Source organism: Carya illinoinensis, chromosome 5, assembly GCF_018687715.1.
Source record: "Carya illinoinensis cultivar Pawnee chromosome 5, C.illinoinensisPawnee_v1, whole genome shotgun sequence".
Taxonomy (NCBI): domain Eukaryota; kingdom Viridiplantae; phylum Streptophyta; class Magnoliopsida; order Fagales; family Juglandaceae; genus Carya; species Carya illinoinensis.
In genome coordinates, this window is record NC_056756.1 from 29,838,629 (window position 1) to 29,850,298 (window position 11,670).

An 11,670-nucleotide genomic window follows, 5' to 3' on the forward strand; every position below is an offset into this window, starting at 1 on the left:
ATATTATATATTTAATTATAAAAGTGGTATGCTTATATTATTAGCTAATACATATATACATGCATAGGTGTATGTATATATTTATCAATATATGAATGAGTTTTAATCGAATTGAACTAACGAGTCGACTCGAGTATAAACGAGCCTTAACCGAGTCGAATCAAGTTTTATTGGGTATGTGTCATTTACAAATCGAGTGAGTATCTACTTTCACGAACAATTTTTTTTTACGAGTCTAGTTTGATTTGAGTTTAACTGAATAAGTACCGAGCGGGCTATCAAACAAACTGGTTCATTTACAACCATAGCCAAGCTCGTTTCTTTTTTATGCGTCTTATTTTTTATGTCAATAAATACTTGCTTAGAAAAATAATAATAATAATAATAATAATAATTTTTTAAAAAAGAAAGTGACCGAAAGGACCCGCGATGGCAATGCCTAGCACCGAATATTGTTCATTAAATAAGCACTAGGGGCAACCCTCAACATGTGAAAAGCACGAGGGTTATTAGTCAACTTATTTATTTATTTATTTTTAATGTATTTTTACTCTTTTCTTATATAACTAGTAATTGATGGATTTCTTTAGCCATAAAAATAATGCTTTAGCAAAATTAAAGCATATTTCCTTCAAAGAAAAATTGGTTTCTTACTTTCTTTCTTTTTTATTTTATTTTATTTTTATTTTTTATTTTTATGTCTCTCTTCGCCTGTGGAAATTTCTCTCTATACAACGATTTTGAGATATTTTGTTACCATAATAATTGATATCCAATAATATTTTTGACGACTTTAAGATTTCTTATTTTCTATGATACGTAAATTCAATGCTTTGTTTTTGGTTGGTTCGATTGACGTAGTGTGATACCTAAATACTAGTCATGATTTGGCGGATTAATAGTTACAGCCCAATGAAATGAGCCCAATATTTAGGACGTAAAATATTTTACATCGATCATTTAGATACGGTTTGTATAGTAAGTTAAAATGAGATAAAAGTTAAAAATTGAATAAAATATTATTTTTTTAATATTATTATTTAAAAATTCAAAAAAGTTGAATTGTTTATTATATTTTTTTGAGCAAAATTGATAAATTAGTAATAATGAGATGAGATGAGTTGAGATTATTTCTCAATCTAAATGGAGCCTTAATTAATTCTTAATTAGTTAAATGGATAATGTCTCATTTACCCAATTAGTGTGTGGACAATCATAACAAATTGATATTACAAAATCGAGCATAGAATATCTGACTTATGAAAAAAAATATAAGCGATTACAACCATTTGAATTCTCCAAATGAATGCCGAAATGTGGTGCATCAATATTATTTGGGGGATTATCTATGTACAAATGGAGCACGTATGGAAAGTATTTAGATGCATGATCCATATTGTATTTTAGCAAAATATTTCCTTGACTCTTTAACGGAAGATCAATTCTTTGATTTTCTCATGTTCTAACTTAGACATCGGAAGAAATCCTATGAAATCCTAGCCGAGTTACCTTCTTAATTCGCTCATTTGCAGATGTAGGAACACATTGGACGTTTGTAGTTGTGAAGGAACAAAGGATGGACTGAGCTTTCGATAGCTGATGTTCATTTTGTGAACTTCAACTTCTTATACATATACAAACATACACACACACTCACATATATATATAGATATTCTTTGACACTTTGGTTGCTAAGAAAACATGCATGAGTCGCAAATAGAAAATTTTGCAAATGTATGTTTGAAGTTTAACACTTCTTTTACTATTTTTTTTTTTTTTTTTAAGGGAAAATCTGATCTCATTCATAAAAAGAGCTTACATCAAAGAAACTCTACAATCATATCCGATTGTGTACAATGAGATTACAACATTTCTTTTGACACAATGGTCATAATACATGAAGGGATGGCCTCAATATCATAAATATCCTCAGAGCATTCAAAGACAGATTTTGCCACTTGGTGCGTAGCCCTGCTGGCCCCTCTGTGGGCATGAGGAGAGACTGTCCATTTTGCACATGAATCCAATGTTTGTCGAGCATCCCCAATTAGGCAGCCTCCCAGGCTCCAGTTTGAGCTGTGGTTATGTAGCAAATTGACCACTTGTTTTGAGTCCCGTCCAAGCAAATCTGTTGCAAGCCTATTTCTTTACAAAAAATACTGCAGCTAACCACACACCATAGCCTTCGACATCGCAAGGACTTCCTTTAAGGAACCTGGTTGCACAAAGGAGCTCAACCATGGGCTAGCGCAACAAATACAAAAGACTGATCCAATATGTTGATGCCATTATGAGATATCTAGGTAAACTAAAAAAGAACGCCATAACCAAATATCGTAAGATGCAATGGCCTCAAAAATACAAAAATAATAGTTGGTTAATTTACATTACTAGAGTACATACCTTTCTAAGCATTAGGATTGTTTTTCCATTTCTTATACATGCAATCAATGATCCCCAATACTTCTAGAAATCCACGTCATTGTCCAACATCTAATAATCATGCTATATCGCTATTGTTTAGAGACCTCAAATACTCATAAGAAAAAAATTGTCATGATTGTCTAAATTTTTCATACACAACTGTGCAATACTTTCTCCAATTCTCAAATATTTTTCCTTAAAATTTGTCATTACTCCATATGTGAGCATCCTAATTGCTGCAGTCATGTTTTGAAGGGAAGACAATCCGAGCCTTCCACTTGTATCTATGTTTTTGACAAAATAATCATCATAAGCTTTTCTCCATAATGGTTGCGTAAAAATAAATCATGATCAATTCAAAACCTCTTTCTAAAAACATTGGGAAGATATATTGGTGTTTGAGCAAAATAATCATGAAAAAAATGTTGATGGTCATACAATGGATCACGTTGGATGAATGTATGATGTTGAGCACGATGACGACATGAAGTAGATACTCCCTCGCTAGCCTTCATTCTTGATCTATTGTCATTACTACAATCATATCGAATTCATTACGAGAATAATTGTTATATACAACATGATCAATACTCCGAGATGGGATCCATAGATAATTAAGAATGGTGGAACTTCAATAATTGAAAGAAGAAATATTGGAAATCTCAAGAGGCTTGGTTTTAGATGAGTGGTAAGTGGTTAGAAAACCTGATATATTTATAATGCCAATGAGATTCTTAGCTTAAACAAAAAAGATATGAGTAGATAAATAAAAGAAAGTTTGACGTAAGAAGAAGATTAAATGGAATTGTAGATCATATGATTGTTGGAAATAAAAAATATTGGCAAAAGAAAATAGTTAGATGTGTAAAGTAGATATTAAGTTTGTAAGTTAAAATCTATATGCGATTTTAGATAAGTGTTAAAAAAAAAAAAGTTAGATATTATTGCTAGATTAGGAAAAAAACAACCATTGAATATATAAGTAAAAACAATAATTTAATTAGAATAACGAAATAACAGTTATATTATTAAATATAAAATAATCGGAAAAGTGCACATTATAAATTATGAAAGTTAACACAAAATACTTTTTTTATTAAAAATTAATATATGACTAGTAGAACAACAAAATATGACAAAAATAAATTAGATAAAAAAAATATTGAAAATGTATAAAATTAATAATATTTTATTATTATATAGAGTTTAGATAGATAATCTAACGTGGTATTAGATTTTGAGTGAGATAAAAATAAAATAAAATAAAATAAAAAAATAAAGAAGGCAAAATGTGTGATATTAGGCAAAATTTGGTGAATAGGATGGGCAAGCTAATGCTAATGCTCTTAGGGCTTTCTAGGTTGACTATCTATAATAAAAGATTCATCCGAGGTGATGGAAGCACTGCAGCAACCCTAACCAGTTTATTGAATGACTAGTTTGTGTATAATGACGAGGCCAAGGAAGAAATCCAAAAACTTAAGAGGGTAGTGCTAATGTCGAGCAACTCATCCGAGACTATGACCCTTGCTAGGGTGTCAAGGCAGATTAATCAAAGCCAAGTGGATTACCGCAACCTCTTCTTATTCCCTCACAGCCTTGAACTCATATCACTATGGATTTCATTGAAGGACTATCCCTCACAAGGTTTCATTAGTATCTGAGTAGTGGTTGTTAGATTCATCGAGATATATGGAGACTTTACTCATTTGACTCACCTTCTTTTTGCTGACAGTGGCTCAATTGTTCACAAAACACATCCTAAAGTTGCATGGAATGCCAAATCCCATTGTCTCAAATAGGATAGTACCTTCACTAGTCACTTCTGGAATGAGGTTTAAAATACAAAGAGTTCAACTCGCTTTCAATACCTCATAGCAAATTCTTGGAAAATTATCAAAAGAGTTTTCTCGGTGATAGGCCTAAGTATTGGGTTCGGTGGGTATTCTGAGCTGAATGATGGTGGAACACCACTCAACACTCCACTCCACCCTTTTAAGCCTTATATGGCTACTTCCCCCATGGTTATTAACTTACAAGTCGAGAACTTCGAAGGCGGGAGCTATGCAAGAGAACCTAGGATTTCAAGACCAAATGCTCTAGCTCTTGAAACACAATCTACTGAAGGTGCAAGATAGGATGAAAAATATGTAGACTTGAAGCATAAGGAACAGAGTTTAGAGGTTGATGAGGGGGTTTATTGCACTTTTAGTCCCATAGGGAGTTATCTATGACCCAGTGGAGGAGTTTGAAACTAGCCCTATAGTTCTATGGCCCTTTCTAGGTCGTTCAAAATATAGGGGATGTGGCCTATCGGCTGCAACCTTCTCCCACTTCAGCTATTCACCCTGTCTTCCACATCTCGCAGTTGAGGAAGAAGCTTCGCCAAGGAATCTCACTACTCTTGACCCTACAGTAGGTCAATATTGCACGGGTCCTCAAGTCTAAACTGGAGAAAGTGTTAGCACGCCGTGTTAGAAGATTCAAGAATCAACCCCTTTCTGAATTGCTAATTCAGTGGCACGAATAACAAGATGACAATGCTACTTGGAAATCTTATTATGAACAGTTGAAGCTCTCTTACATGTACCTTGTGGGCAAGGTCCTAAAAAGGGGGAAGACTTTGTCCACACTTTCTCCTGAGGTATCTGGATACTAAGCATGAAGAAAGGGGGATTTGGAGTCCTTCGGAAGTGGAAGAAGCATATGTGTCTTTCTTTGTTGTACGTGTCTTAAGCTTGGAGTCTATTAGGCCGGACCCTTTACCGTGTTGATTGGTTCACGAAAGGGCAACCGAGTATGGGTAATTCTTGGGTTGGACCACTATACCTTAGTCAAATCCAGTTGTTAGATTTCTCTATCAGTACGTATATCACTATCATAAAATGTATGGATTCGATATGCAATAGATCAATACAATTCTCTTATTTCCTTCTCTCTCTCTCTCTCTCTCTCTCTCTCTCTCTCTCTCTCTCTCTCTCTCTCTCTCTCTCTCAATTCTCTGGAGGAACTCAAGTGTGCTAATATCATTTTCTAGATGCTTTTCTTGGTATTCATTGATTTTCTTATCCTGGGTGTAATAAGATGCAATCATAAAGGTAGAGGGACAGATATAAGGGCAAAGGACTTCTCCCTGGACCAATATGAAGTAAATTGCTCGGTCTCTTTTACCTACCTTGAAACAGATTAGGGAATAGTTTTTTTCCCCCCTTATGTTATAAGTAATTCATTTCTATTTTGATTGTGAGAGATAGTCTTTGGAACTTACAGCAACATTGAAGAATTAAGGTTCACCCGGATGAGGAACATTGTTGTTAATCATGCTGCATTGACCAATGATGTAAAAGTTCCTCAACCTTCCTTTCCTTCTACTTCGTCAAAGATAATGGATAAAAGAAACTGAGGTTGGTTTCGAGAGGTCTCGGACTCTCTTTGAAACAGTTATTCATCATATTTTTCTTTTCGTTTATCACTGGGTACAGATATTACGCATTCATTCACTGGGTAGTGCTTCATTAGTTCAAGAGACATTTGGCAAAGGAACAATGACAAGGTAACTATTGTAACTATTGTACCTTGTGCGTCCGAGGAGAAAACCTAAAATCATTGGAGACAGTGGTGATACAAATGTGAATTGCAACCATGAGAATAATAACACTAGAATTCAATAATTGTTGTAACTTTTGCTTCTGCATTCTAGACTGCAATAATTTGAACTGCTCATTAATACATAAAAGAACGCACATGCAATGGAGGTAATGACAGAGCAGTGGATAATATTTCTTGCTTTGAAAAATTCTATTCATAAGCCTCTTACACTACACATCACTCTTTTTATTATTTTTTTAATTTTTTTCTCTTATTAAATGTGTGGTATATAGATAATTAGTAGAAGAATTTAATTATTTTAAGAAAAATAAAACTAAATAAAATTTAAAAAAATAATTTAAAAATAAAAAATAAATAAAAAATTGTATGGTGTGTGGTGTAGGGGCTTATGAATAGCAAAGCTCGCTTGCTTTTTATAAATGCTCTCTCAATGACTGTGTAAATCAGGCTAACTTGGAAAGCCTGCTTGATAAATGTAATTCTATTTCCAAAATAAGTATACGTAATTGCTGCTCAGCACGAAATGTAGATTCTACTGTGTTAAAAGCAGAGTAGACTAGAAAACAGAATGGAATCAGGAAGCACAATCACTAACATAAGAGGCAAGAGAAAGGCAAGATTATTAAGATAAATGGAAACACATCTTACACCAAATTGATAATAAGACTGAAAGCCCCGACTTATGTTTTCACTGCCTAGACGTTTCACATGCATACATAATCTTCGCATACTGGACAAAAAGCAAGTAGAACATAGAAGGATCCCCATGAATTAGTTCTAGCCAATTGGAAAAGGATTATAGCCCTCTTGCACCATCTTCTCTAGAGGCCGAAACAGTGGTTTAGGGAGATTATCCCAGTCATACCAATCCCAACCATCACACTTTTGTGGCTCAAGATTTTGGGGCGCTTGGTTAGGATCTGCTAAGAAAGCACGCATGAAGATTGTAACATAATGGGATGGTTTTGGTTCCTCAAGAAATAGGGTATTTGTGACAGTTAAGTACTCTACTTTATCAATGTCCAATCCAGTTTCCTCTTTCAACTCTCTGGCTGCGCATTCTTCAAAGCTCTCTCCTGAAAATACACAAGTGGAAATTGAGAGTAATTGAATAAGTGGAGAAATCTAGATGCCAATACAATCGTGAAAGCAAGAGCTCTAACTTGAAGTGAGGTATGTGTTTGAATATTTTTCATAAATGAGTTTGCATTGATTGTTGTTTTTCCTTTTTCTAAAACCGATCCAATATTTAACCTACGATGGTATTACAGTGAGTGATCATTGATGGCTACTGGATTTTAGTGAATCTTAGCAGCCTAATATATAATTGCTAGGTTATATGATAATTCATAACAGAATCCAGGCCAAGAAACTATCTATGTCGACCAAGAAGGTCCTTAAGATACCCTGATCACATTCCGAGTCTATGGTAGTGGTGGGACTTTATTAGCATTTTGTATACAAAGTCAAGTTTCCTCACAACTCCATTGTAAATAATTCTACACCTGATCCATTGATTACCCCATTCTAAGAGGAGCAAAGAGAGGAAGATCAAGCTATCAATAATTAAGTACTTTCTCTATAGAGCGTCTATTAGCATGTAGGGATTAATAAGATCAAAATAATTAATTCCGCAAACAGAAATTTTATTTGACAAAAACCTTTGAAAAAAATGTTAATTGATAAACACTTGACTTGACCCAAATAATAATTCACGCTAGCATTGCTTTGCAATCAAGTAATCAAAATCCCATCCCTTCCATCAAAGATTGAGCATGTAAATCCAATTCAACTCTATATAAGCTCATATTGCGTAAATTCAACAAGCAAGAGAGAAACCCAAGAAAAAATAATGGAAGAATTGGAGAAATGGTTTGCAAAGATCCCCAGAAACTTGCCAAAACATAAATGGGAAACTGTTTGTGTAAGACTGGGAGGATACTAACCAAACTCGAGGTGGCCGCCTGGGAGAGCAAAAGTGGAGTCGCTGATGGATGAGCGGCGCCGACCCAAGAGAACAGCTTTCCCATTCAACAAGAAAACCACCACCCCCACTCTGGGTACTCCCTTCTCCATTCCTTCCTCGCTATTTGCTGTTGTCTCACCCTCTCAGAGTTTGGCCTCTCACCCGTCTCTTTAAGCAGTGTTCAAATGCCTAATGTGCGTGCCTTGCACGTAAAGAGCAGTGGCCGGCTCTTCAATGTCGAGTAGCCCTAGACTCTGGCAGTGCCGACTTCGGCTACTCAATGGCCGAAACTCATTTAAAAAAACTCTTTTTTTTCTTGAGCCAATTAATATAACAGACAAAAGAAAAATAAGGCATAGCATTTCTATTTTCTCTTATTGTAATTTGTAATATAATGATATCATATCTTTACACTTTTTTTTACTATTATTTTATTATTCAGTTAATTTTTTTCTTTATTTTGTTTAAAATTTAGATAACCTTCTTGCATAATCTAAAAAATAAATAAATTCAATCAATGAAAATATTTATATAATTTAATTAAAAAAAAGCTGTGACCAGCTCTTCAATTTCGAGTAGCTATAGACTCCGGAAGTTTACTCAATAGCTGATATTTCTTTTAAATTTAAAAATAGCCTTATTTTTTTTTCCTGAGCCAATTAAAATAGTAGACAAGCAAAATAGGGCATAATAATTCTCTTATTGTAATTTATATTAGCGTGCTTATGATATCTTTACACCTCATTTATTACTGTTTTACTATTCAGTTATTTTTTTTTATTTGAATCTGGAATAAAAATCCTAGAACATGTCTTTATTGCATAATTTAAAAAAATAAATTTAACCAATGTAATTATGTAATTTAATTAAAAATAGTAATGGTAGGCTCATCAATGTCAAGTAGCTGTAGACTTCCCTGGGAGTCTGATAGACTTCGGCTACTCAATGGCCGATACTTCTTTTCAATTTAAAAATAGTCTTTTTTCTTGAGCCAATTAAAATAACAGTTCCAATTTGAACCAATCGGGTTGTCGTTGAAGCTTTAATAGACACTAATAGCATTTCACCACATCACATATCCCACATAAGCCAAAAAAGGTGCATCACACTAGATTAATGAATTCTTTAGAAACAAAACCTAGAAACCCTAGTCATTCCTTGCTTTCCTCAACTTCAACCTCATCAACTCAATCTTCTCTTGCCACAGTCACGCGCTGCTGCTCTGTTACTCTTCAATAATTTCACCATCGCCCACCATCCTCTCCGTCGTTTGCTGGGTTTGTTCATGACTAACATTAGTGGCCTTGGGGTATATTTTTTTCTCTTTATAATTTGATTTTTTTTTTTTTATTGTAGTTTAGATCTATTATCATTCCTATTTGGAACTTGAATCCAAAACCCAAATATGATATAATCAATGATGAATATTGGTAGCTATATACGTAATACGTACCAGTCACATTTGACTGATGGTAGAAGCTGTGAATTTTGAGTTAAGACCATGGAAACTTGTGCCCAACTCTAACCAGGACAATATATATCACTTTGCATTTCGAGCCATATTAATACTAGAGAGAGAGAGTTCTACCTATGAAAATTCTTAGGAAATATCTGCATTGCTATTTTCTTTGTTTAGAAAATTAGTTTTATTATTATGAGACATTTATGTCCATGTAAAATTTGATAGGCTTCATTAGTTCACTACAGTTAATATAGAGATGATTTAACATATAGGCCAGAGTGATATTGATACAAAGACATAATATGTCAGAAGTTAAAATAAAAAGTAAAAAAAATCCATCTTCCATTGTTCACCAAACCGTAATGTTTGTAACGTGGTTATTTTGTATTGAAAGATAAAATTTCACACTCTGATAGTAATAAAGTTGAGATAATGAAGTGTGGAAACTGTCTACAAGTAGAGAATGCGGGAGTTGAGGCTAAAAGTGTAGAAAAATAATGTGTTATGAATGTGGAAGACAGAGTGAATGTTAAAGATGGAGTGAGTTGATAATGAAATCAATGTGATTTCCTCTTCAAGTAGTAGTCCTTTGGTGTCATTCATTAGTATGCTATTTGATGATGTGGAAGACGCTCAAGCATTTTATAAGGCATATGCAAGATAAAATGGTTTTGCTATTTGGACAAACCATAGTCGATTGTCCAAAGATGAGAAAAAAACTAATTGTAAGTAGACTATGTTTGCTCAAGGAAAAAATTTAGGCGGGAAAGTCGAAAAAAAAAAAAAGAATGAACAATTCCTAAAATTACAAAGATAAAGATTAGATGTTTAGCAATTATGGGAACAAAGAAAGATGATGAGAAGTGGATAGTATCAAAGTTTATGCTTGAATATAACCATGTTCTACTTACACCGAAAAGTACTAGCTTGCTCTATGGACATAGAAGAGTTATTAAAGTCCAAAAATACTTATTATGACTTTAAATGAGTCCGATATACTGACTAGGAAGATAATTTTGGTGTTGAGTAAAGAGTCAGATTGTAATTTTAACATTTCTTGTATTGGCAAGAATGTTGAAAATTTCTTTGGAAACAAAAGGAGAAAATTATTTGAAGTAGATGATGCATAAAGGTTATAAGCCTACTTTCTTGATCAATAATGCAAAGAATTTGGATTTGTGTACTCCATGCAAGTTAATGAGGATGAGTGTATAGGAAGTGGTTTTTGGACAGATGCCCGATCAAGAGTTGCGTACTAATATTTTGAGAATGTTGTCATATTTGATACTACATACCTTACCAATCTAATATTTATAAGATGTTATTTGTGTTGTTTTCTAAAGTTAACCATCATCTTAAAAACCATAATATTTGGTTGTGATTTGTTGGTTAGTGAAACAGCCGAATTATATAAATAGTTATTAAAAACATGGCAAGAGGCAATGCTTGTTCATATTTCTTCAACTATAATTACCGATGATGACAAGACAATGGTGAATGTCATTGTAGGAGTACTCCAAAATATAACTCATGTGTTATGCTTGTGGCACATTTTACAAAAAATTTCCAAAAGTTTGTCTCATGTATATAACAAATGTTTAGAGTTTCAAAAATATTTTCACCATTGTATCCATGAGACAATTACAGCTAATGAGTTTGCCTTATTTGCATCAACATGCTGTATCGATATATCAATGACTCAAATGAGTGAATGCATGAATAAGTTTTTCAAAGATTGTGTTCGTTCAACTAGTATGGTTACCGAGTGATTTTGAAAACATGTCATAAATTTGAAGAGGATGTGACCATAATTTATGCAAGAAAGTCTTTCATGATCTTTCAATACTGCTTTGTTAATTAGTGGTGCAAATCAACAATATTTTTAAACGAAGGTGAAAGAAAGACATATGTTGTGGCAGCTAATGACAAAGAAACAATATATGACATTGGAGAGTGGTGAAGAATATGCAGCACATACATGCTATATGTTTGAGTTTATCGAGATTTTTTTAGGAATATCCTTTGTGTTCTTGGGAAGAAATCAAAGTTAGATAGATTTCTACTGAAATTCCCAACATTCCCCTATGGACCACGAAATTGTCTACAATTTCCTTGAACAAATAGGTTAGATATCAATTATCAAGATTATAAAACGAATAAAATACTTTAAAATAAATAATCAACTTTGTAAAACACAATGATTGGTTAC

At 33.4% G+C, this 11,670-nt stretch overlaps 1 protein-coding gene across 1 annotated transcript; it reads right to left on the reverse strand.

The window, feature by feature from the left end:
- Positions 1-6,634: 6,634 nt before the first annotated feature.
- Positions 6,635-8,297, reverse strand: LOC122308890 (nudix hydrolase 1-like). The gene is made up of 2 exons (XM_043122166.1): positions 7,980-8,297; positions 6,635-7,109 (listed from the first exon to the last, which is right to left on the reverse strand). Exons 1-2 carry the CDS (start codon positions 8,107-8,109, stop codon positions 6,811-6,813), a joined length of 429 nt encoding a protein of 142 aa, XP_042978100.1. The 5' UTR covers positions 8,110-8,297; the 3' UTR covers positions 6,635-6,810.
- Between the last annotated feature and the right edge of the window lie 3,373 nt (positions 8,298-11,670).